Here is a 25,558-nt window from a genome sequence, read left to right on the forward strand (position 1 = left end):
CAAATTTGAGCATATAAATAAATCTAGGAGACTGAAGGTATTCCTGGAACAGTGACAATAGAAGAAGTTAATATCTTAACTTTTTTCCCCTGTCCATAGAAGAAGTTAATATCTTAACTTTTTTCCCCCCTCCTAGGCAGTGGGCTTATAAGTGGGCTGTGTGACATACAGGCAAGAAAGAAGGAAAGGAAGAAATAAGGAACAATAGAAGAGTTATTAAATACATAAGTACATACGTACATGGAAAGAAGCAGAGAGGCGAAAGAGGGGCTGAGGGAGAGAGAGGGGAAAGGGAAGAAAGTTGCATAACCTCAGGGTACATCCTGATCCAAGGTGTGACTGCACTTAAGAGACTGGAGCACTCCTTATCCTCTGAAAACTCATCAGAGCTTCTGGGCAGAAGATCTGCTTCATTCCTTTCTCTTGCAGATTGGAAATGAGCTGTGTCTTATTCATTATAATTGAATTAAATTGTACAGGTGTAATGAAAGAATTAAAATGGTCCATGGGAATCTCTTCTATGAACTCGTGTTTATTTTTCATATATCAGCATCTTTAGAAAAAGTAAAAATATGGGAAACCTAGTGGGGAGGGTCAGAGGTCTCAGCACTGGGGGAGAGTCTGCACTGCCCATCCTGGTGACCCCCTCCCATTGCTTCAGTCATAGCCCTTCCCTCCTGGCCCACTCTGCTTTTCCAGGGTCGTGAGCAGCCTCAAACCATGGACCACCGAGGGCCACCAGACCAGTCAGGCGAAATGACCTGCATGTTGAGACCTGGTGTTCTGGACTGTAATCAGCCTTTCTTATGCTCTTGAGTGATTGTTTTCTTAGCAGAAAAGCTGTGTGAAATTATTTTTGCTCTGTACCTGAAAATGCAAAATTTCACACCTATGCCAAGAGTATGGACTTGTTTGGAGAATGCTGTTTTATGGACTTGTGTTTTGATTGGTGTTCATGTTTTACTCATTTCCCAAATCATTAAGACCTTTGTTTTGAGCATTTTTGCTGATCTGAAAATATAGAGGAGATAAAAACTGAACTTTTGACTTCAGGTGCATTTTTATCGTCCCAGCAAAAGATTCTTTTGGAAGTTCGAAGCTGCTTAATATTGGTTCTAACTGACCTTTGGGGAAATTTTTAGTATCATATTCAAACCAGTGCTCAAGCTGAAACTCTGAGGGACCTGACATTCCTCAGTAACAGGGCTACCTGTGAAGAAGTCCTCAGGTCACTGACATGCTTTCAGTTTATTTCCTGTTCTCTTCTTGCTCTTAACCCTATTATCTGTTTATATATCCTAGGCCTGTCTAGGCACCCCATAGTACCCTACTTTAGCCTTCCCACTATGTTTGGACACTGATCAAACATTTTTATATGCCCAGCTGTTTTCTTGTGTGTACCCTCTCCCTTTGTCTTAAATGAAACTTTGCTTTGTCCCATACCTGCATGTTAGGGGCAGACTTCTTTAAGGGGCACTCCCCGCCAACTCACCAGGTGGGTAGGAGGGTAGACTTCCAGACTGTTGTTCTGTCACTGTACTGTCCTCGGTTCTGCACTTTGACTGTCAGTCTGCAGCATTCTCTCTAGGACTCCAGGCCTCCAGTCATACTTCGTCTGACACCTGTATTGTCTTTTCCCTCTGTTACTTTGTTTCTCTTGCCATCAGCAACTTCAAAATCTATACTGTTGTCTCCCTTGAGCCTCCCTCTTCCTACCTCCTTGAGACTACTGTCTTCCTTCCATAAACCCATTTGCCACCTTAGAGCACAACTCTAGGGCATGCTGAACCTTGTTGGTATTTGGAACTCCCAAGGTTTCAACCTTTGCGCTGACCATATTCCTGCCTTCTCGTGCTCTTGTATTTCTTCATAACTATGTGTTCTCTGGTCCCAGTTCTCCCAGTCATCTCTTGGCTGCTCAGCTTAGACCCAGTGGTCAGTCCTTTCAGAGCTACTCTCTTTATGTGCCAAACTGCTGTGGGTGATGACAGGCTCAATACGATTTAACTCCTGCTTCAAAGGAGTTTATAGGCCAGTAGTAGTCAAGTCACACCCAAATTTGGTATATCTAGATTATGCCTTATTCTCTCTGAGAGCTGGTCCCTTAACATTTTCTTCTGCAGTCAGTTTACTTCAATCGTTTGCCCATCCTTCTGTAATTTAGGCTAGGAATCACTGCTTGGGATAAACATCTGTCAAAATAAGCTCATGATTTTGAAATTTGCCCTTTTGAAGGGAACTTGAGAGAGTGGTTCTAATAATGGTATCACCAGCCTTGACGTGATATGCATACTAAAGAATAGATGCCGCTTATTTGAGGGTCTGTTGCAATGTTAATTTACTGATACAGAAGATTTCTTCCTTTGCAGAACTGTGAAAGCATTTGATGTACACCACTTCTTGATTGAATTTAAGCTGACTTAAATGACGCTTCTTAAAAAATTAATCATTTTTCTATTCTTAAACTTATTATGGTCTTGTCTTCATTTATGTCCTAACAAACTACATGCAATTTCTCTGTTCTGCTTTGTTTACAGTTTTTCTAGCTGAAGTGAGTTAGCTCTTTTCAGTTTTCACCAAACTGTCTGTGTTAATGGAACTGCTGGAGAAATGTATATGAATTTTTTTTTTCCCTTAGAGACTAGTAGTATTCAGAATGAAAGACTCATGGAGTATTAGCACTAGTTGGGAACCTTAGCAGTTATCTAGTCTAACACTGTCATTTTATTAATTAAGAAAATGAAGACAAGAGATATCTTTATTTTCCCCCAAACATTTTGTCTCTCAGGGGTAAGCTGTTTGTGGGTCTAAAATACTGTTGTATCCATGCACTTAACCTCACTTCTCAGATAGATTCTGCACTGGGTGGAGTATAGAGGAATTATAGGAGCCCCTTGCAGCATTTAATTTTGATCAAAAAGGTGCTTGTTGTGTAGAAATCAAATATAAAGACTACTTTGTACCTTATCACAGGGTACAAAACAGAACAAGCAGAACTTTGGATTTGTATTGTTGACTTCATTTGGGATGAGGGATCTGAACCCTTTAGACCTGGTGTGACAGATCTTAGAGACTATCTCTCATTTCTTGATATGCTTATTTTATTTGTAGGAGGGAAGCAAACAGCAGAGTTCAACTGCTCTACAGAGTGAAGAGATTCCTTATATATAAGGAAGAATGCCTATGTACATTATATACGTATAAATATGTGTTCAATGTATTTTGCATATCCATGGCATAGTCCATACGACTGGGAGTCATGCTCTGTTACAGTTATGGGGTTTGTTGAGAGAGAAGGAACTGATTATCAAATGCCAGTATAATTACTGGTTGGCTTTACTCAATGCCCGAGTAAACTAGTAGAGGCAAATCACTAATACCACAATGCAAGCTCTGTGCTATAAACAGAATAATCTGTCAACATGTGGGTGATAGGACTGGAAAGAGTAGTTGAGGTTGGTAACAGTGAGAACTAGGGTAGTGAAGATAGAGAGGAGGTTGTGGATCTGGGAACTAACCCTGGATAAGAGTACAGGAAACAGACTAGACTCGGAGATGTTCTGCCCTATAGCATTACATTTTAGGTAATGCTTTGTAGGTACATTTCAGAGTGTGTATATTTATTGCCAATGTGCAGTAGCTGCTAATATTTACTGTACCTTACTGAGATACAGTAATCTGAATAAGAATTCATTTAGCAAAAAGGAAGAATTTCTTATCTCAGCTTTGTGACAAGTATTAGGCTTGTATTGGCCAAACTAATCCAAAGTTATTAGGGTTTTTGTTGATAGTGGATTCAATAGCAATCAGTAATGTAACTGTGTCTAGAAAGGTGTAAGGTGATTATCTCATTCTGTTCTGCCTAGGTCAGACCATATCTATGAAATTGAGTTCATTTTCTTTATTATTATTATTTATTTATTTATTTGGCTGCATTCAGTCTTTGTTGCAGCACGCGGCCTTCTCTCTAGTTATAGCTTGTGGGCTCTAGAGCCCACTGGTTCAGTAGTTCCAGCGCATGGGCTTAGTTGCCCCGCGGCATGTGGGATCTTGGTTCCCCGACCAGGGATTGAACCCGCATCCCCTGCATTGGAAGGTGGATTCTTAACCACTGGACCACCAGGGAAGTCCCGAATTCATTTTCAGTTATTGTTTTCAGAGAGACTGATGAACTGAAGCACTGAATTCACAGCCAGGATGATGATGAAGACCCCAAACCATGTTGTAGAAGTAGTTGTCAAAAGACTTAGGAATTTATAAACCACAGAAGGAAAGTTCGGGAGAATATAATGCTCTCTGTAAAAGTTCAAAGGAATTTCATGAGAGAAAGAACTTAATCTCGTTCTGTGGTGGGCATAAGTAGTATCAATGTTACAAAATAAGGAGAAACATAAAGAAGTTTACAGTAAATGCTCAAGGGTGACTGCTTTGCTCTCTGCTGATGTGTGCAAACTGTAGCTAGATATCCATTGAATGTAATCATTTTAGAGGTTACTCTTACATATGAAAGTTGTGGTCAGGTGGCCTTTCATATCCCTTATACCACTAGATCTTATGATTTCTTGTGACACTATAGAGAAAGGTTCCCAGGATTTGTGAAACAATTTATTTTAGGGTTTATAGAGAGGAAGGGATGGAGGAGGAGGAAAGGAGGTGTTGTCTAACAGGTATAGAGTTTTAGATTTTCCAATGTGAGCATATTTAACACTACTGAACTATATGTATACTTAAAAATGGTTAAGATGGTAAATTATCTTATGTTTTTACCACAATAAAAAGAGATAGAGGGAGTGGGGAATCAATTGTGACTGAGACTTTATTTAGCCTTGGAGTCAGTGTGGATAACAGAGCCATTAATATCCAAAAGAAACATGGGAGGTCAGGAGGCAGGTGTCTGGAGGAAGCTGTAGGTAGGTCTTAGTCTTGATTGCTCAAGGGACAACCAGCAGTGAAGTGCAGTATCACTTTAGAGGTTCTCAGACTCAGCAAGATTATTAGCAGTAGCCAAAGACAGCTTGGCCAGTAGAAGACATTAATTTGTTTTGAGGAGATAATCAGTACACTCAGCCAGAGAATCTTTGCTGAGCATCAAGCCAAGAAGTGAAGCAAAGCCATCAATGGAAAGATGTATGATGATTAAAAAGTCAGACCTAAGAGCACAATAGAAGTCAAAGTAAGTGACCTATGGCAATGAATAATGTGAGTTTTAGAGGACTGCTTGTATGTGTTGCCGGTAAATGGTGTTGGGGTGGATCTATTTGTTTAAAATAGCTATGACGGTTAGACAGAGCATATGGAGACTAACAGATAGCTGGAAATTCAGTTATCGGGGTTTGGGAAAGAGGTTGACTCTGGAATTGTCAACTGTTGACAGTAACTGGGGACATACAAATGTGGATGAAATAGTTAAAGGAGAACAATCAGAAAATGAAAAGGGGACTCGGCTCAGGCAGGACTGTGGGCAATACCTAGCTTTAGGGAGCTGATAGGGACAGACTGAGTAGTTAGAAAGGTAGAAAAAAGTGTTATAGAATTCAAGCTAGGAGAGCGTGTTCTTCGGGTGAAACACTGCACAGGGGTTGAGAAATACTAATCTTAAGAAAAGAACTTCCAAAGAACAATTTGAGGGTAAAGTGAGCCTGTGTTTCAACAGATAAAGATGTGTGTGCATCAGTATGTAGAGGCTTCAGTATTAAGGTCTGCTCTAAAGAACTTTGATGTAAAGGCCAGCAAGGTAGAGCAGTGGTCCAAGTAGGAGAGGATAGCAGATGATTGTTCACTGAAGTCAAGACTATAAAATGCATTGACTGTTTATAGTAACACTTTTCTTTCTCACTGGGGACAAAAACTAGTTAGGCTTAGTTTGGCTATATTTTGTTACTTTTTTTATTTTTAAAATTCCAATCACTGATGTTTTCACATGGTTATAAACATTTTCTGGTCGTGGGCATAAGACATCTCTCATTCTTGCCTTCCCTCCCTGCACAACAAATATCCTGTATCCATCCACAAATGAAGGTACCTTTGTCGGAGCTGTGAGATCCAGCATCATACCCTAAGGGACCCAGAAGGAGCCTTGCGCACTGTGCATTAGGCGATAGGCAGGCAGACCTTGGTACTGGCTGTGGATCCTGAGGTGATCTGTGAACTGGTTCCAGCCCCTCTTGACTGCAGTCTGGGAGCCCCCAGAGAACACTGAGCCAGACTATCTCCCACAAATGAGAGAGCCTTCTTGGAAGTCCAGATTTCCAGAGGAGATGATATAGTATTACATCAGAGCAAAAACAACAATACCAGCACAAGTTTGGACACGCTGGAGAGGGTGAGAGGAGCAGTTTGACCTCACCTGTGTCACCCCTCCCACATGGCAGCACAGCTTAGTGCCAGGAGTGCCCTTTCTTAGTCCGTGATTCAGAAATGAAGGAGAGATAAAGACTTCCCAGACACAAAGGCTGAGGGAGTTCATCACCACTAGTTCTGCCATAAAAGAAATGCTGAAAGGAGTTCTTCAAGCTGAAATAAAAGGGCACCTATTAGTAACATGAAAATATACAACACACTGGTAAAGGTAAGCGTATAATCAAATTAAGAATACTCTAATACTCTAAAATAGTGGTATAATGTTGAAGGATAAAAGTATTAAAAAAACTATAGCTACAGTAATTTGTTCATGAATTTACAATGTAAAAAGAGGTACATTATACATCAAAACCCATAAAAGGTAGGGGGGAGTAAAAGGGTAGAGTTTTTGTATATGATTAAAGTTAAGTTGTTATCAGCATGAAATACAGTGTTATATCTATAAGATTTTTTTTTTTTTTTTTTTTTTTTTTTTGCGGTACAAGGGCCTCTCACTGTTGTGGCCTCTCCCATTGTGGAGCACAGGCTCCGGATATACAGGCTCAGCAGCCATGGCTCACAGGCCCAGCCGCTCTGCGGCACATGGGATCTTCCCAGACCAGGGCATGAACCTGCGTCCCCTGCATCAGCAGGCAGACACTCAACCACTGTGCCACCAGTGAAGCCCTATCTATAAGATATTTTATGTAAGCCTCATAGTAATCACAAAGCAAAAATCTAAAGTAGATACATAAAAGGTAAAAGAAGGGACTCAAAGCACACCACTATAGAAAATCATGTTTACTAAGGAAGACAGTGAAAGAGGAAGAAGGGAACAAGGGAACTGCAAAAATAGCCAGAAAACTGTAAGATGGAATTAGTAATATCTTACCTATCAATAATCACGCTAAATGTAAATGGACTTGATTGGAGAATCAAAAGGCATAGACTGGTTGGATGGATTTAAAAAAACAAACAAACAATAAAATAATATATGGTGCCTACCAGCGTCTCACTTCAGTTTTGAGGTCACATGTGGGCTCAAAGTGAAGAGATGGAAAAGATATTCCACGCAAGTGGAAACCAAAAGAGTACAGGGGTACCTATACTGATGTCAGACAAAATAGATGTTAAGCCAAAAATGGTAGAGACAGAGAAGGTCATTATATAATGATAAATGGTTCAATTCATCAAGAAGATATAACAATCATAGATATATATGCACGCAACATTGGAGCACCTAAATGTATTAAGAAATACTAAAAGATCTGGAAGGAGAAATAGACAATAATAAAATAATCTTCAGGAACATCAATGCCCCACCTTCAATCAACAATGGATAATCATCCGGACAGAATATCAACAAGGAAACATTGGACTTGAGCCGTACTTTAGAACCAGTGGACCTAACAGACATATTCAGAACATTCTGTCTGAAAATAGCAGAATACACGTTATTCTCAAGCACACACAGAACATTCTCCAGGATAGACCATATGGTAGGTCACACAACAAGTCTTAACAAATTTAAGAAAATTAAAATCATACCAAGTATATTATTGGACCACAGTGGTATAACACTAGAAATCAGTAACAGGAGGAAATTCAGAAATTGACAAATGTGTGGAAATCAGAGAACACAGTGCTGAACAACCAATGGGTCAAAAAAAGAAATTAAAAAAAAAAAAAGAAAAGAAAACAACTGAAAAGAAATCAAAAAGGAAATTTAAAAATATCTTGAAACAAACAAAAATGAAAACACACCATACCAAAATCTACGAGATGCTGCAAAACCAATTCTAAGAGGGAAGTTAACAGTGATAAATGCCTATATTAAGAAAAAAGATCTCAAACAACCTAATTTTGTATCTCAGGGAACTAGAAAAAGAAGAACAAACTAAGCCCAACAATAGCGGAAGGAAGGAAATAACAAAGATCAAAGTAGAAATAAATGAAATAGAGACCAGAAAAACAATAGAAAAAGGTAAATGAAATTAAGGGCTGGTTTTTTGAAAAGATAAACCAAATGGACAAACCTTTAGCTAGACTAGGGAAAAAAGAAGGTTCAAGTGAATTAAAATTAATAATGAAAGAGGAGACATTACACCTTATACCACAGAAATGTAGAGGATTGTAAGAGCCTATGATGGATGTTTATATGCCAATATAACCTCGAAGAAATGGATAAATTCCCAGAAACATACAATCTATGAAGAGTGAATCATGAAACAGAAAATCTGAACAGACTAATAACAAATAAGGAGATTGAATCAGAAGTCAAAAACTTCCCAACAAAGCGAAGTCCAGGACCAGGTTGGCTTCACTGGTGAATTACATCAAACGTTTAAAGAAGAATTAACACTAATCCTTCTCAAACTCTTATAAAACATCAAAGAGGAAGCAAAACTCTCAAACTCATTTTACAAGGCCAGCATTACCCTGATACCAAAGCCAGATAAGGACATTACAAGAAAAGATAACTATAGGCTAGTATCCTTGATGAATATAGATGCAAAAATTTTCAACCAAATATTAGCAAACTGACATTAACAGCACATTAAATGGGTCATACACCATGATCAAGTGGAGTTTATGCATAGGATTCAACATATGCAAATCAGTTAATGAGGTACACCACTTAATAGAATGAAAGATAAAAATCATTCAATCATCTTAGTAGATGCAGAAAAACCATTTGACAAATTATAGCATCCTTTCATGAGAAAAACTCTCAGCAAATTGGGTATAGAAGGAACATACAGTAACATAATAAAGGCCATGTATGGCAAGCCCACACCTAACGTCATACTCAAAAAGCAAAAAGTTGAAAGCTTTTCCTTTAAGATCAGATATTAGACAGGGGTGCCCACCATTACCACTTCTGTTCAACATAGTAGTGGAAGTCCTAGCCAGAGCAATCAGGCAAGAGAAAGAAATAAAAGGTACCCAGTCAGAAAGGAAGAAGTAAAATTGTTTGCAGATAGGATCTCATATGATATGATCTCCACCAAAAAAAAAAAACCTGTTGAATCTAATCAACAAATTTATTAAAGTTGCATGATGCAAAATCAGCACATAAATCAGTTGAATTTATATATAGTAACAATGAAATATGTGAAAAAGAAATAAAACAGCCCCATACACAATAGCATCAAAAACAATAAAATACTTAGGAATAAATTTAACCAAGGAGGAGAAAGATCTGTACACTGAAAACTACAAGACTTAGATGAAAGAAATTGAAAAAGATGCAAATAAATAGATATCCTGCATTGACGGATTGGAAGAATTAATATTGTTAAAATGTCCATATTACCCAAAGCCATCTATGGATCCAGTGCAATCCCTACCAGCGGATTATAGCCAAATTTCAATGGTATTTTTCAAAGAAATAGAAAAAAGATCCTGAAATTTTAGTGGAACCACAAAAGAACCCAAATAGCCAAAGCAGTCCTGAGAGAGAAGAACAAAGCTGAAGGCATCACACTTCCTGATTTAAAACTATATTACAAAGATACAATAATCAAAACAGGATGGGTACTGGCATTAAAATAGACACATAGACCAATGGAACAGAATTGGGAGCCTGGTAATAACCCCCTTGTGGACAACCAACCAGTATTTGGCAAGGAAGTTGAGAATATTCAGTGGGGGAAGTACAATCTCTTCAGTAAGTGGTGTTGGAAAAACTGGATAACCACATACAGAAGAATGAAATTGGACCCCTATCTTACAACACTTAAGTAAAATTAACTCAAATAGATTAAAGACTTAGACATAAGACCAGAAACCATAAAACTCCTAGATGAAAACAGCTCCTTGACATTGGTCTTGGTAATGATTTTTCAGATATGACACCAAAAGCACAAGCAACAAAAGCAAAAATTAATAAGTAGGACTTTATCAAGCTAATAAAAAGCTTCTGCACAGCAAAAGAAACAATAAATAAAATGAAAAAGCAGCCTACAAAGTGGGAGAAAATATTTGCAAATCATATATCTGATAAAGGATTGATATCTAAAATATATAATGAACTCACACAATTCAATAACAAAACATAATTACTATTACTTTTTTGTGGTGAGAACATTTAAGATTTACTCTCCTAGAAACTTTCAACTGTGTAATGCATTATTGTTGATTGTAGTCACCATGCTGTATGTTAGATCCCCAGAACTTATTCATCTTGTTACTGGCAGATTATCCCCTTTGACCTAACCCCCTCCAAGCCTTGGTAACCGCCACAGTCTACTCTGTTTCTATGACTTTGGCTGTTTTAGATTTCACATATAAGTGATATCATATAATATTTGTCTTTATCTGACTTACTTCACTTAGCATAAGGCCCTCAAGGTCCATCCATGTTGTTACAAATGGCCCAATTTTCTTTTTTCTATTGAGTGTGTGTGTGTGTGTGTATCATATCTTTTTTCATTCATTTGTTAATGGACACTTAGGTTGTTTCCATATGTTGGCTATTATGAATAATGCTGCAGTGAACATGATAATACAGATATCTCTTCAAGATAGTGATTTCATTTCTTTCAAATATATGCCATCAGTGGGATTTCTGGATCATACAGTAGTTTTATTTTTCATTTTTTTAGGAACCTCCATACTGTTTTCCATAGTGGCTGCACCAGTGTACATTTCCACCAACAGTGCAGGAGGGTTCCCTTTCTCCGCATCCTCATCAATACTTGTCTCTTGTCTTTTTGATGAGCCATTCTAATAGTTGTCAGGTGATGTCTCATTGTGGTTTTGATTTGCATTTTCTGTTGATAAGTGATGTTGAGCATCTTTTCATATGCTTTTTTGGCCATTTGTATGTCTTTGGAAAAATGTCTATGCAGATTCTCTGCCCATTTGTTAATCGGATTGTTTATTTTTTTGCTATTTATTAGGTGTAGGAGTTATTTTTATATTCTTGATAGTAACACCTAATCAGATATATGATCTGTAAATATTTTTCTCCAGTTCCCATAGGTTGCTTTTGCATTCTGTTGGTTGTGTCCTTTGATGTACAAAGTTTTTTTAAGTTTGATGTAGTCCCATTTATCTATTTTTGTTTTGGTTGCCTGTGCTTTTTTTTTTTTTTGCCAAATCAAACATCATGAAGTTTTTCCCCTGTGTTTTCTTTTAGAGTTTTATAGTTTGGGGTTTTAGGTTTAGGTCTTTAATCCGTTTTGAATTAATTTTTGTGTATGGTATAAGATCAGAGCTCACCCTCATTCTTTTGCAGGTGGGTATCCAGTTTTCCCAACACTGTTTTTTGAAGAGACTGTTCTTTTCTCTTTCAGTGGTCTTGGCATCCTTATCAAAGATCATTTGACTATATACACAAGGGTATTGAAAGGTGTATATTGAAGAAGTCTCCCTTTCACCCTTGTCCATCATTCCCCCTTATCCCCCAACAAATGTAGTTACTAGTATTAGTTTTGGTTTTTTTTTTTGTTTTGTGGGGGTGAGGGAGGCTAGGTAATCTATTCACATGGTTCATATAACAATAAAATGTACCAGGCTATCCACTGAAAAAATTTGTTTCCTGTCCTACTTCCCTCCTCCTTAAGTATGCCCTCCTCTATAGGGAAGTGTTTTTATTAGTTCCTTTTATAGTTTTCCAGTGTACATGAATCTATAGTGTTATCCTCCCCTTTCTTTACACAAAAGGTGCTAATATGCTGTGTACTCCTTCAGTAGTACCTTTTTTCCCCTCAAACTGGCAACATTTCCTGAAACTCTCTTCATAGCATGAACTTTCTTATTCTTTTTTATAGATGTAGAGTATTTTATAGATGCAGAATATTGTGTAATTGTACCATTTTTAATCAATGCCAACCAATTAACTCTTTTGCAGTTATTAAAAACAATGCTACAGTGAATAACTTGGAATGTGTTATTTCATAACTGGTCAAGTGTATTTGTAGGCTGAGATTTCAATATTGATGTCTGTAGAGCTTGTACTAATTTATACTCCTACTGGCAGTATGAAATAGTACACAGTTTCATAGTAGGGATATGTTTTGGGGTAGCTTGAGGCCAGGGAAGAAATGTTCATATATCATTTTTACTAGCAGTAGTGGTAATATTAGAGCATTTAACAACAGGAACTAAGCAGCAGAGAGACAAATAATGATTTGTATAAAGAACACATAAAATGACAGGTAGCACTAACCTTCTTGCCTTTCCTCCTACAGAGTTCCTGTGAACAAATTTCTATCTAAACGTTTTCAGTTGCTTTTGGTGCCTAGAAATTTGAATATGCATATAGGAATCATAAAATTGAGAACTGCCACTGTCAGTCATTACAGGTTCATGTTATTTTATTTAATGTTTTAGAAACACATGCAAAATTTTACCAGTTCATTAAAGGTATTGTTAGGAGCCCATGCTATTTTTTTTTTAATATGTATTGGGGAAATGGCTTGCCGTATTGTAAGTGTCTTGCATTAGTTGACTAAAATTTGTGATCTCATCACACCCAAAGCTCTTCCTTCTAAGATGGCCTAGCGATTCCCTTTATAAATGTGGTTTGAATTTTATATGTTCCCATAACAACTTTGTAAAGCTCCTTTTGCCCTTACAAGTTTGACAACAGGGTTTTTTTCCTCCAACAGATACAGAATTATACTTTTTCCCATTCAAATGACAAGACTTGCTTTATTTTAGTTCAAGAGAATTGGTTATAGGTACTGTAAAACAAACCACTTCCCATTCTCCTTACCTCAAAGCATTCTGAGGCATAAAACTGAATGGCGGTGGTAGCTAACAGACCCATTTCAGTATGCACATGTCTGTGCACGTGCACAGATGTGCAGTGGTTCCTCTTGATAGTGGATCCTGTCCATGTGGTAATACTACTCTGTATTTCTCACAATTGTTCCATTTCTAGCCCACAATCAAAAAACAGGATGGTTTGATGGCAACAGTGGAACTGTCATCTTCAGCATAAGGTTTGAGAATGACCATTGTGAAGGTAGCAGATTAAACTACACTCTAATGTCACTTAGAGAAGAGTTTATTAGTATATTATTTAGATGTGCTATATGTGTTCTCTTGGCCATTCATTAAAGCTATCTCATTAACTGAGTAATAATTAATTCCTCCTCTATTCTCAGTTTCCAGTAGTACTTGCCAGAAGCTTAAATCACCAAAGTGTTTTTCACTAAAATATTTTTTTTTCTTATAGCACAAGGGTTACAAAGAAGAGAAGAGAAATGTTATATGCTTTTGAAAATAATGTAATAGGTTTGGATGCTACTTTTTTTTGTAGATATTAAAAACATTTTTTTAATTGAATGAAAGATTCTTTAAATTCTGTAGTGCTTTGCAATTTCCAAAAGTTTTCCTGCCATAACAAAATACCACAGACTGGGTGACTTAAACAACAGAAATTTACCTCCTCATAGTTCTGGAGACTGGGAGTCCAAGATCAAGCTGCCAGTAAGGTTGGTTTCTGGTGAGACCTCTCTTCCCAGCTTATAGATGACCACATTCTCACTGTGTCCACACATGGCATTTTCTCTGTGCATGCACACCACTGGTGTCTTTTTATAAGGACACCAGTCCTATTGGATTAGGACTCTCTCATGACCTCATTTAAATTTAATTACCTCCTTGAAGGATCTATCTCCAAATACAACCACATTAAGGGTTCAGTCTTCAAAATGTAAATTTTGGGGGAACACAGTTCAGTCCACAGTAGTAATCCATAATGTCCAACAATGAGCAAAGAGGTATCCTAGGAGAGATATCCTAGGAGTAGTACTTTGATAGAGACTTAGAACAGGCAACTGAAACATTTGTCTAAAACTGGGGGAGGTAAAGCATGAAGGGCTGGCTTACACGTCTTCACAAGCGTGCGCTCGCACTTAACATGGGGTAAGGACACCCCATGTGGATGTGACCAAGGGATGGTCTTCAACAGATAGATTCCTTCACTTTTCAGAAGAAACTGGGGAAGAGGAGGTGGGAGAAGATGCTGGTATGACTATACAGTTTCCCCCACAACACCTCAACTTCCTTTCATTCCTACCTGCTTCAGTGGTTCCAGGACCAGGGCTGCAGTTGCAGGGGCCAGAAGCAGGGGTGATTCCTAAGCAAGAAACCTTAACTGTACCTTTAAACTTTTACGTCAGGATTCCTAAAGGCCTAATGTGATAGATTGTGCGTTCACCCCATCTGGCAAACTTGGGGTTGACAGTGAATACAGCTGTATTACCTAGTAGTTGAGATAGACCACTAGTTCTATACCTATGGAATGATACCCTATGTAAATGGGAGTGGGCTGAAGGGGAGGCATTTGTTAGGTGGTATTGCTGCTGGCAATCTGGACCAGCACAGTAGCCAAACCTATTGTCCTTTCCTGTCCCTTCCAAAGGTGGAAAAGTTAAAATTCAATGAGAAATGGAGAGAAGCTCCCAAAACTGAACCAGGAAGAAACAGAAGATATGAACAGACCAAGTAATGAAATTGAATAAGTAATTTAAAAACTCCCAGAAAACAGAAGTCCAGAACCAGATGGCTTTATAGGTGAATTCTATGAAACATTTAGAGAAGAGTTAATACCTATTCTTCTCAAACTATTCCAAAAATTGCAGAGGAAGGAACACTTACAAAGTCGTCCTGTGAGGGCACCATCACCCTGAAACCAAAACCAGACAAAGATATCACAAAAAAAGAAAATTACAGACCAATATCACTGGTGAACACAGATACAAAAATCCTCAACAAAATACTAGCCAATTGAATCCAACAATACATTAAAGGATCATACACCATGATCAAAAGGGATTTGTCTCAGGGATGCAAGGATTTTTCAGTATCCACAAATCAGTCAGTGTGATACACCACATTAACAAATTGAAGAATAAAAACCATATGATCATCTCAGTAGATGCCAAAAAAGATTTTGATAAAATTCAGTATCCATTTATGGTAAAAACTCTCCAGCAAGTGGACATAGAGTGAATGAACATAGCTCAACATAATAAAGGCCAAGTATGACAAACCCACAGCTAACATCATACTCAATGGTGAAAAGCTGAAAGCATTCCGTCTGAGATCAGGAACAAGACATGGATGTCCTTCTTGCCACTTTTATTCAACATAGTTTTGGAAGTCTTAGCCACAGCAGTCAGAGAAGAAAAAGAAATAAAAGGAATCCAAACTGGAAAGGAAGTAAAACTGTCACTGTTTGTTTGTGGGGTTTTTTTGGCTGCATTGGGTCTTCATTGCTGCGCTCAGGTTTTCTCTAGTTACGGCAAGTGGGGGCTACTCTTGGTTGTGGTGCATGGGCCTCTCATTGCGGTGGCTTCTCTTGTTACAGAGCACGGGCTCTAGGCACATGGGCTTCAGTAGTTGTGGCACACGGGCTCAGTAGTTGTGACTCGCGGGTTCTAGAGCACAGGCTCAATAGTTGTGGTGCACAGGATTAGTTGCTCCAGGGCATGTGGGATCTTCCCAGACCAGGGATCGAACCCATGTCCCCTGCATTGGCAGGTGGATTCTTAACCACTGTGCCACCAGGGAAGTCCCCAAACTGTCACTGTCTGCAGATGACATGATACTGTACATAGAAAGTCCTAAAGACTACCCGAGAACTACTAGAGTTCAGTAATGAATTTGGTAATCAGGATACAAAATTAATATACAGAAATCTGTTGCATTTCTATACACTAACAACAAAGTATCAGAAAGAGAGATTAAGGAAATAATCCTATTTACCATCACATCAAAAAGAGTGGATGCTACTTTTAATGTTTTTAGTTTGATACTGAGTGAATTGGTTAAAGTTTTAAGGTTGGTAGGATCATGCAGAGCAAGCATGGACTGATAAGAAACAATAGGATCTGGAGACTAAGGCTTCAGAACATATAAAATAACAGACAATTGGCAGTGTCAAGCGTAAGCTGTTCTGGAAACAGAGAGGGTTGGGCCAGGGATAGTGGCCCTAGGATAACCGTGAGTTCTGCTGGTGTGTGGGATGAAGTCAGGCCATATGAATTATGTGAATTGTTGTAGGTAGGTAGGTAGGTAGGTGGAATCTTCAGGTTTAGTGGGAAAGAACAGTAAATGCTCAAGTTAGGTGACATTAAATTAAGAATATTATTCACAGGACAAACCTGTGTAACCAAAGACATTAAAAATGTCGTCACTCATGTCCCAGAGTGCCTTACAGTGACTGAGCCAGTCATCTGGTGTGTCTGGGTGCCTGGGGTGTATTAACCAGCAAGAGTCCTGCCAAATTGCCTGTCAGCTAATACAGCAGAACATTTGAAGATTCATACTGCTCATACAAATAGAAAAAAAGCAGACCTTACAGTAAACTAACTTACTCCTGATGTTGTCAGATACTGGCCTCCATATTTAGTGATGCTCCACATAATTGCCAAAACCTTTCCAAAGAAAGCTTAATGTGAAGGGGTAAACATTAGATACCAATACCAAAAGATTTTACTGAGGAAGAGAGGTTGTTCAGGTAGAATGTAGAACATATGTGAGGGTTGGAACTATTAAAAAATATGTATATGACTTGCTACAATGAAAGTTCCCTTGAACATTTCATCTTTCTCCACATTTCATTTAGACTAGTTTTTTTTGTAATTGGTAAGGGTCCTCAGGTTCATTTGTTTGAATAACAGCTATGTTATGGTTTTCGCAATACCATCATCCCTGTATATCCTTGGGGGACTGGTTCCAGGAGACCTGCTGATACCAACATCTGTCTATACTCAGGTCCCCTGTATAAAATGATGTAGGATGAATACAGTTGAGTTTCACAGCCCTGGATATGGGAATGTCAACGGTACAGTTGGTAGTAGTTGACTACTTTTCCTGCCCTCTTAACCTCCTTTGATCACTAGTAAAGAGTACACAATGAATTTAGAGCCCAAACTTGACTTTGGATAAAGTTTACCAATGCCCTTACTTCTAAATTTAAGTAATTGATTATTTTTTAAAAGTCACCAGGTTTGTTTTTAGTAAGTCCATTTTTCTGATTAATGAGGCAGAGTCTAGGGTAACTTATACAGTCATGATATAGAAAAGTTATGTTCTCTCTGTTGTGTTTGTTGCCACTAGAGATTTTTTCCCCCATGAAAAGTATAGGGAGGCTAGTAATCTCTTTCTTTGATTCAGATTTTAAAATTGTAAAAGAAGCTTGGTGCAAAATCATTACAGACCTATGTTTGGAAGTGAAAATATTTTATATTCACTTGTCTTTTGTTCAGTAGCTGTTGTGTATTTATCTTTGAATTTCCAATTTGCTGTCATAAACATTTTTAAGTTTATATGCTATTTGTCAAATTTTCACTAAAATGAATTCCTCAATATTTGGGAACTTTAAATACAAAGAATCTCTGTATACTTTTCTTATGTTCATTCTTTAAAAAGCAAATCCAACCACTGAAAAAAAGTTTTTCCTTATTTCTTTATGTATAAAAACTTCTGAAATAATTTTTTTGTGTAAACTTGTGAGGTCAGGAACTATTAGGATATTTCAGATGTAGAAAGGACCTTTGTAATTAATCATGATGGTTTATTAAAATCTATAATCCTATTAAAAATTTCACACTAGGTTTTGAAGTACTATTATGAAGTAATATGTTATAAGGACTAGATATCTCTTAAAAATGTAAGTTTAATCTTTAGTTTGTATTTATAAAATACTAATTTTAGTTTTTTCATTGACTTTTGATTAATTACAAATTCAGTTACAAATTAATCATTTATGTTGTTCCTTATCAGTGCATTCTTTTTTAACTAATAATATTTGTTAGAGCAGTTGTAGTTTTATAGACAAATTGAGTGGGTGGTGCAGAGAGTTCTTCCTGTGTCCTCCCTCTTCCTACAGTTTCTGCTATTATTAACATATTGCTTTAGTGTGGTACATTTGTTACAGATTATTAGCCAATATTGATACATTATTATTGACTGAAGACCATAGTATATATGGTTCACTGCTTGTGTTGTATATTCTGTGGGTTTTGACAATGTATAATGTCATGTATCCACCATTTTCCTCAAACTCAGAGGTTGCTTCCTCAGCCGTGTCCAGTCTACTAATCAGCCCATCAAAGACATTCTTCATTTTTCTTACTGTGTTTTTGATCTCTAGCATTTCTTTTTACTTTTTTCTTAGAATTTTCCATATCTCTGTTTACATTGCCCATCTGTTCCTGCATGCTGTCTGCTTTATCCATTAGAGCTCTGAGCATATTTATCATAGTTGTTTTAAATTCCCAGTTTGATAAATCCAGCATCCCTGCCATGTGTGGTTTGGATGCTTGCTCTGTCTCTTCAAGTTGTGTTTTTTGCCTTTTGGAATGCCTTGTAATTTTTTCCTTAGTAGCCAGACATGATGTACCCAGTGAAAGGAACTGCTGTAAACAGGCCTTTAGAGATGTGGCAGTGAGATGTGGGGAGGGAAGCCTTCTGTATTCCTATGATTAGGTCTCAGTTTGTTAGTGAACCTATGGCTCTGGACTGTGAACTTGACAAATGTTTCTCGGGTTTCTTTCTCCCTCCCTAGGTGGGACCGGATGGCTGGAGTGGGCTGGAGTTGGTTGTTTCCCTTCCTTGGGTCAGTTAGGCTCTGGTTAACTAGTTTCTCCTGAGGGCAGGCCTTATTAAGAACAGACTGCTTTGGGTATTTCAAATTGATGAAATTAATTTCTCCTCCGCCTACCAGAAGCCAGAGGGGATTCTTCTCTCATATTTACTGTGGAAACCTGGTCGAGCTCTTGGAGGAAATCTTACAATATTGTGGGGATCCCCCTATGACTGGGTCCCCCTGGAGTTTTTAACTCTCAGAGTTGTCCATACTGAGATTTTCCTACCCTGGCAGTGATTCGCATGCGGTTTCCACTTGTGAGTCTCTGTTTCAATCAGCTGCAGCTCCCTGTGTTCTCCTGTTGATCTCTCCAGTCTTGGGGGCATTGCTTTGTTCTGTGTTCTCTGCAAGGGAAGCCAACTAACCCTTTTTATGGTATGTTGAAACATATATTTGAAATGAATCTTTTATTTCACCTTAGAAAAAAAAGGCTTTGAAAAAAATTACTATTAGAATATGGTTAATTGTAAAGACCTAGAAAATACCTAGAATTCCTAGCAGTTTTTTACTTTAGAATATAGGGATCACAATACAATAAGAGCTAAATTATTGAGTCTTTACCCTTTACCACACACAGTTCTAGATGCTTACAAGCCATTAATTTATTTAATCCTCACAGCAATCTTGTTATGTAAGGTATTTTTATTATCTCTATTTTATAGATGAGGAAACCAAGGGTTAGAGAAATTACAAAACTTTCCCAAGGTTTTACAAACTAGCACGTGGCAGAGCTGGGATTTGACCATCATATTTCCTTGTGAGTTCATGCTTTAAAATGAGAGCTAGATTTGGAGGAAAGGATACTTTGTAAATGATTAGCTGTTTTTTCTTTTAAAGTTTTTAAGTCATTGATTATACTAATAGTACCCCCTCCCCCCCTTTGGAGGAGTGGGTATATTTGTGAAATCAAAGAAAGGGTTTCCTTTTGAGTTTTAAGAATTACTAATTTCACTGGTTTCTGGAAAGGAATTGAGGGTATAAAATAGTGTAACTTGATCCCCAAGTAAATTGCTTACATAGAATTCAGAGTTATCTATTCAGACTGACCAGCATTTAAGATTTCCTTGTTTAGTCTTTAGTTTTCAATTAAAGCAGCAGCTTCCCCTCCTTACCCCGTTATGTCCTAAAGCCCTCTAATGTTTTACATAATACATTTAAGTGTGTGACCATGTACTTTATCTGATTTATGTAATCAAAAGGTTTTACAAATTTCAACACTGATAGTCTTATTACCAGATAAGGAATAGATAGATGTTTCACTCTAAAACACCCCCTTATAAAATAGAAGTGATTCAGCCGAGTGTACAGTAAGGTACCTTCCTGCCTGTGCTTCCACTTTGTCACTCAAGTACAGACCACTTCCCCAGGAGAGTTTGTTTGGGTTTGTCCTGTTAGTTCTTGCCTTAAGGAAGTACACTTGGTTTCCTCCTGCATAAGTTAGATTAGGAAAAACCTCTTCTTTTTTAAGCAGTTTGAAACTATGGTAATAGAATGTGGCATTAATGGGTTTTCTTTGTAACCTCCAAACAGAGCAACATTTTGCAGATGTCGTACTTAGTGAAGAATTTCTCAACCTCGGCATTGAACAAGTGTGCAGCTTAATATCGAGTGACAAACTTACCATTTCTTCAGAAGAGAAGGTAAATGTATTTTTCTTTTCCCAGTGTAGAGTGATATAGTATTTTTCCTTTCTTTTGCTTTGTTTTGTAACTTTGTGATCCTGTATGTGTAGTGACAGCCAGTTATCTTTGATCTGGAAGTTGAGAAACTCCGCTAGTTGACTTGTTGGTTGTGTAAATAACTGTGTTCTCACTCCTTAGGAGCTTCCCTAAATGGTTAGACACCAGAGTTTTTTGCTTGACCCCACAGCAAGAGCTTGCATACATTGAACTATCTGAAACAAAGGGCCTTTGGGGAACTGGGTTTCTTCTCACAGCTAGATACCTGGAAAAATTGTGATCTAAATATAATATTCTCAGACTTCCCTGGTGGTGCAGTGGTTAAGAATCCGCCTGCCAATGCAGGGGACATGGGTTCAAGCCCTGGTCCAGGAAGATCCCACATGCCGCGGAGCAACTAGCCCGTGCGCCACAACTACTGAGCCTGCGCTCAAGAGCCCATGAGCCAAAACTACTGAGCCCGTGTGCCGCAGCTACTGAAGCCTGCACGCCCTAGAGCCTGGGCTCTTCAACAAGGGAAGCCACCACAATGAGAAGCCCACACACCACAACAAAGAGTAGCCCCTGCTCAACACAACTAGAGAAAGGCCGTGTGCAACAACGAAGACCTGATGCAGACATAAATAAATAAATAAATAGAAAGAAGGCACTTTATAAATAAATAAACAACATTCTCCAACCAAAGTAATTTCACCATCATGTGAGTTGGATGAAGTCACCCAGGTGGCAAAGTTTAACTAGTTCCCAACTGACCTCTTCCTTCAGACTGGCCCCTGCAGCTTACACCCCAGCCTCCGCATGTGCACTTCCCCCCGCTTCCAGAGCCCTGTGCAGCTGCTTTGTCTGGTTGTAGCCTGTCTCTCCGAAGTTGGTGTTGCCTTTTTCAGCCACCTGCACCTTTTGTATCGGTGGAGGGAGAAGCTTCTCAGTGGGTTTTATTCTTTGGGTAGGTTTTGTAGCTTGTGGGAATTGGGGCAAAAGCTTATGAACCTGCAGTGTTTGGAGGAAGTGAAACTTGAGTTTTTCCTTTGCGTGATTTGTTGTATAAACTTTGTTGTTCTTTTCCTCAAGGATATTCATACTGCTTGGGGGCAAAAAGATACATTTCTTATAATATTTACCAAATAAAAAAATATGTGAAAATGGTTGTGAAATGTATAATCTTAACACCCCAGAAATACAGAGGAGAGGAAGACACTACTATTCATGTTCAGTAGATGTGTGTTGAGTGCCTACTGTGTACCAGACACTGCCATGGAGTCCTACATACAAGAAGATTGACAAAATAAAATCCTTTAGTCATGACTAGAGGGACAACCAGTGGGGTAATAAATGATCACAGAATGCTGTAGAGGGTCCAGAAGGAGCCTTTAATCATTCCTTGGATACAAATTGGAGTTCAGTGTGGCTCAGATGTATGATCCAAGTTTTTAAAAGTACGTATGAGCTTGCCAGGGAAACAGGGATGGGTGGGAGGAGAAGGGCAGCCCAGGTAGAGGGAACAGAATATGTAAGTGTAAAAAGGTGTGAAAGAATGATTGCATTCTTTTAGTTCAGTACAATTAGAGTTTACAGTATGTTTGGCACAGTGGTAGGAGATAAGGTGGGAAGATGACATAAAATAGCTCTCAGCCATGTTAAAGAAAATTGACTTGGACTTCCCTGGTGGCACCATGAATAGGAATCTGCCTGCCAATGCAGGGGACACGGATTCAAGCCCTGGTCCGGGAATATCCCACATGCAGCAGAACAGCTAAGCCCATGCACCACAACTACTAAGCCTGCTTTCTAGACCCCGCATGACACAACTACTGAGCCCGTGTGTCACAACTACTGAAGCCTGCGCGCCTAGAGCCCATGCTTCACAACAAGAGAAGCCACAACAAGAAGCCCATGCACCACAATGAAGAGTAGCCCCCGCTCACCACAGCTAGAGAAAGCCCGCGCACAGCAACGAAGACCCAACACAGCCAAAAATAAATAAAATTTTTTTAAAAAAATTGACTTTATCCTGGTGATGAAGAGCCTCTGAAGGGTTCTAATCAGTAGAAGAGTGCTATGATAATGCCTTCACTGTAGAAATGTCACGGAGGCTGTTCTGGTTTGCTGCTGCTGCATAACAACCACCCCAAAATGTAGTGACATAAAACAACCATGTCGTTATGCTCACAGTCTGTGGGCAGAATTCATGCAGGGCACATAGGGACAGCTTGTCTCTGCTCTGCAGTGCCTGGGGCTTCAGCTGGGTTGGCTTGACAGGTGGCATTATTCTACTGGAGCCACATACCCAAAGCTTCAGTCCCTCTGCACATGGCATCTTATGTTTCTGGAACACCCAGGATGGTTCCTTCACTCACTTTCTGGCTCCTGGGCCAGGTATTGGTTGGTAGCTCACCCTCCCCACCCCCCCTTCCTCTCTATGACTGGCTTGGGTCTCATAGCATCTCATCTCCAGTAATCAGATTTTTTACATGACACCTGGCTTCCCCCAAATGAGCATTTCAAGAGACCAGAGGCATCTTCTGACCCAGCTTCAGAAGCCCCACAGCACTGCCTCCACAACCTTCTGTTGGTTACACAGGGTCAGCTTAGATTCCTGTGGGAGGTTACTACATAAGGTGTGGATACCAGAGAAGTTAAGTGGTTTATTAGGAACCATTTTTGGAGACTGGCTCCAAAGTGGTGGTGTGCAGAATGGACCAGATGTGGGGTGAGGGTCATATAGGAGGCTGTTGACATTACCAGTGAGCAATAGGATCTGGTATAGGGTGGTAGAAAGAGGGGTGGAGAAGAGAAGACAGAGCTGAGAAATAGTTAGCAGATAGAATTGACAGGGCCCTCTTTATTTTCTAGCATCTGGCACATAGAGGTACTTGGTGACTGAATGAATTAAACAGGCTCATTAATTATAATGTAGATTATTTTTAGCTTCTTGCTCTATACCTGCATCAAAATAGCATATTTTTTGCTTCCCAGTTATTCATTTACATATCATCAAACATTTTCTACAACCCTTTAAAGATTACTGGGTTGTATATTCATCAGTCTGGAAGGAAATTATGTAGTCAAATACTGTCTTCATAATAGCTTATTAGCTTTCTCATATGTATATGTTGTAATACCCTTATTATTTTGATTATTTTTAATATAAAATATTATATTTTAGTACATTCTACTGTTGTGACAAAAGAGAGTTAATCTATTCTGCAGATCCTTGATTTAGAAGTATATGGTCCAGCATTTGTTTGTAAACCCAAAGAAAAAGCCAAAAAATGAGTTGTTGCTAAGAGTACATGATTTTCATTCCAGATATCACTTTGCTTTATTATTTTGGGTGCTTTATTCAAAAGGGACTTTAGATTTAAATCTAAGTAAGTAGAACCAAATTCAACTTGGAAAGGTTGTCAACAGTGAATTAGATCATATGTCAAATTATCACTGCTACCACTCAAGTTTAAGAAGATTAGATAATGTACTTGATGAAATATGTAGTAAATACCCAGCAAAAAGTACTCCCTAAATATGTAAAAGTACTAAAGTACTTATTAAAGTACCTACTAAATTAAAAGTAGATCTACCATATGATCCAGCAGTCCCACTTCTGAGTATATATCCAAAGGAAATAAAAACAGAATCTTGAAGAGATATCTGTATTGCTGTGTTGGCTGCAGCATTTTTCACAATAACCAAGATGTGGAAACAAGCTGAATGAATGGATAGAGAGGTGCTGTATACACACAATGGAATATTACTCAGCCATAAAAAGAAGGAAATCCTGCCTTTTGTGACAATATGGATGGACCTTGAGGGCATTATGCTAAGTGAAATAAGTCAGAGAAAGACAAATACTGTATCATCTCACTTATATGCAGACTCAGAAGTCAAACTCATAGAAAGAGAGTTGAGTGGTGGTTACCAGGGGCTGGGAGTAGAGGAATCTGGGAGATGTTGGTCAAAGGGTACAAACTTCTAGTTATAAGATGAAAAAGTTCTAGAGACCTAATGTGACTAACAATTAACAATACTGTATTATCTAAGAGTTCCTGAGAGTACCTCTTAAATTAAGTACATACTAAGTACCAAATGAAAAAAATAAAAAGCAAAGAAATAAATGGAGTGGGTGTACTTTTCAAGTGCATCATAAGTCAGGATTTGAAAAACTTGAGCCATGGATTAAACTTGGATGTCTTAGCAAGAGTTGTATATAAAATGTAATATTATATTTTATTCACATGCCTTGGTACATAACTCATTACTTATTTTTCTTTCCCCCTTATTTTCGGCAAGGTATTTGAAGCAGTGATAGCTTGGGTGAATCATGACAAGGATGTAAGGCAAGAATTTATGGCTCGGCTGATGGAACATGTACGGTTACCTTTACTTCCTCGGGAATATTTAGTTCAGGTAAAAGCATTTGCAAAACACATGAGTACACCTACTCCATGTCACTGGGCTGACAGCATGTAGATTCCTGTTACACAGTGGTAACTAGGCAGAGGGCAGTAAACGCATCTGCTGTCCTTGGCAGCTGCTAACTCTTGGGGCAGTTCTCAGTCTTACAGGTTTGCTTCTTCCCTATTTCTGATTTGAGTAAGCAAGTACTAGAGCTTATGGAGGCAGTATTTGTGGTGAATTAAGTACATGTAAATAAATGCATTTGTGGCTCTGTGTCACTGCTCTGCATCTCCTTTGCTTTCCTTTTGATAGCCTGCTCTGACTGCTATGTAGAAATGGAATTTTGACGTTCGACCCAAATGCTGTTTAATTTTCCTTCACAGTTTCAGTGGCTTGCATTTGGTTTCTGTCTTTACTTCTAAACTGAGGAAAACCAGGTTATTTGAAATAAATAGCAATAAATGGATCTTTAGTAGTCTCTGAACAATTTAAAATTTATTGTTTTATTATTAACATTCTACTAGGAACATTT

The 25,558-nt window shown here is 38.4% G+C and overlaps 1 protein-coding gene across 1 annotated transcript in view; it reads left to right on the forward strand.

The window, feature by feature from the left end:
• Positions 1-25,558, forward strand: part of KLHL2 (kelch like family member 2) — a 124,564-nt gene that overhangs the window by 77,370 nt on the left and 21,636 nt on the right. The window contains exons 6-7 of the mRNA XM_059065870.2: positions 20,483-20,592; positions 24,919-25,035. Of these exons, the coding sequence (XP_058921853.1) occupies positions 20,483-20,592; positions 24,919-25,035 (227 nt within the window). The remainder of the gene's footprint in view (positions 1-20,482; positions 20,593-24,918; positions 25,036-25,558) is intronic.

This window comes from Kogia breviceps, chromosome 6, assembly GCF_026419965.1.
Source record: "Kogia breviceps isolate mKogBre1 chromosome 6, mKogBre1 haplotype 1, whole genome shotgun sequence".
NCBI lineage: Eukaryota > Metazoa > Chordata > Mammalia > Artiodactyla > Physeteridae > Kogia > Kogia breviceps.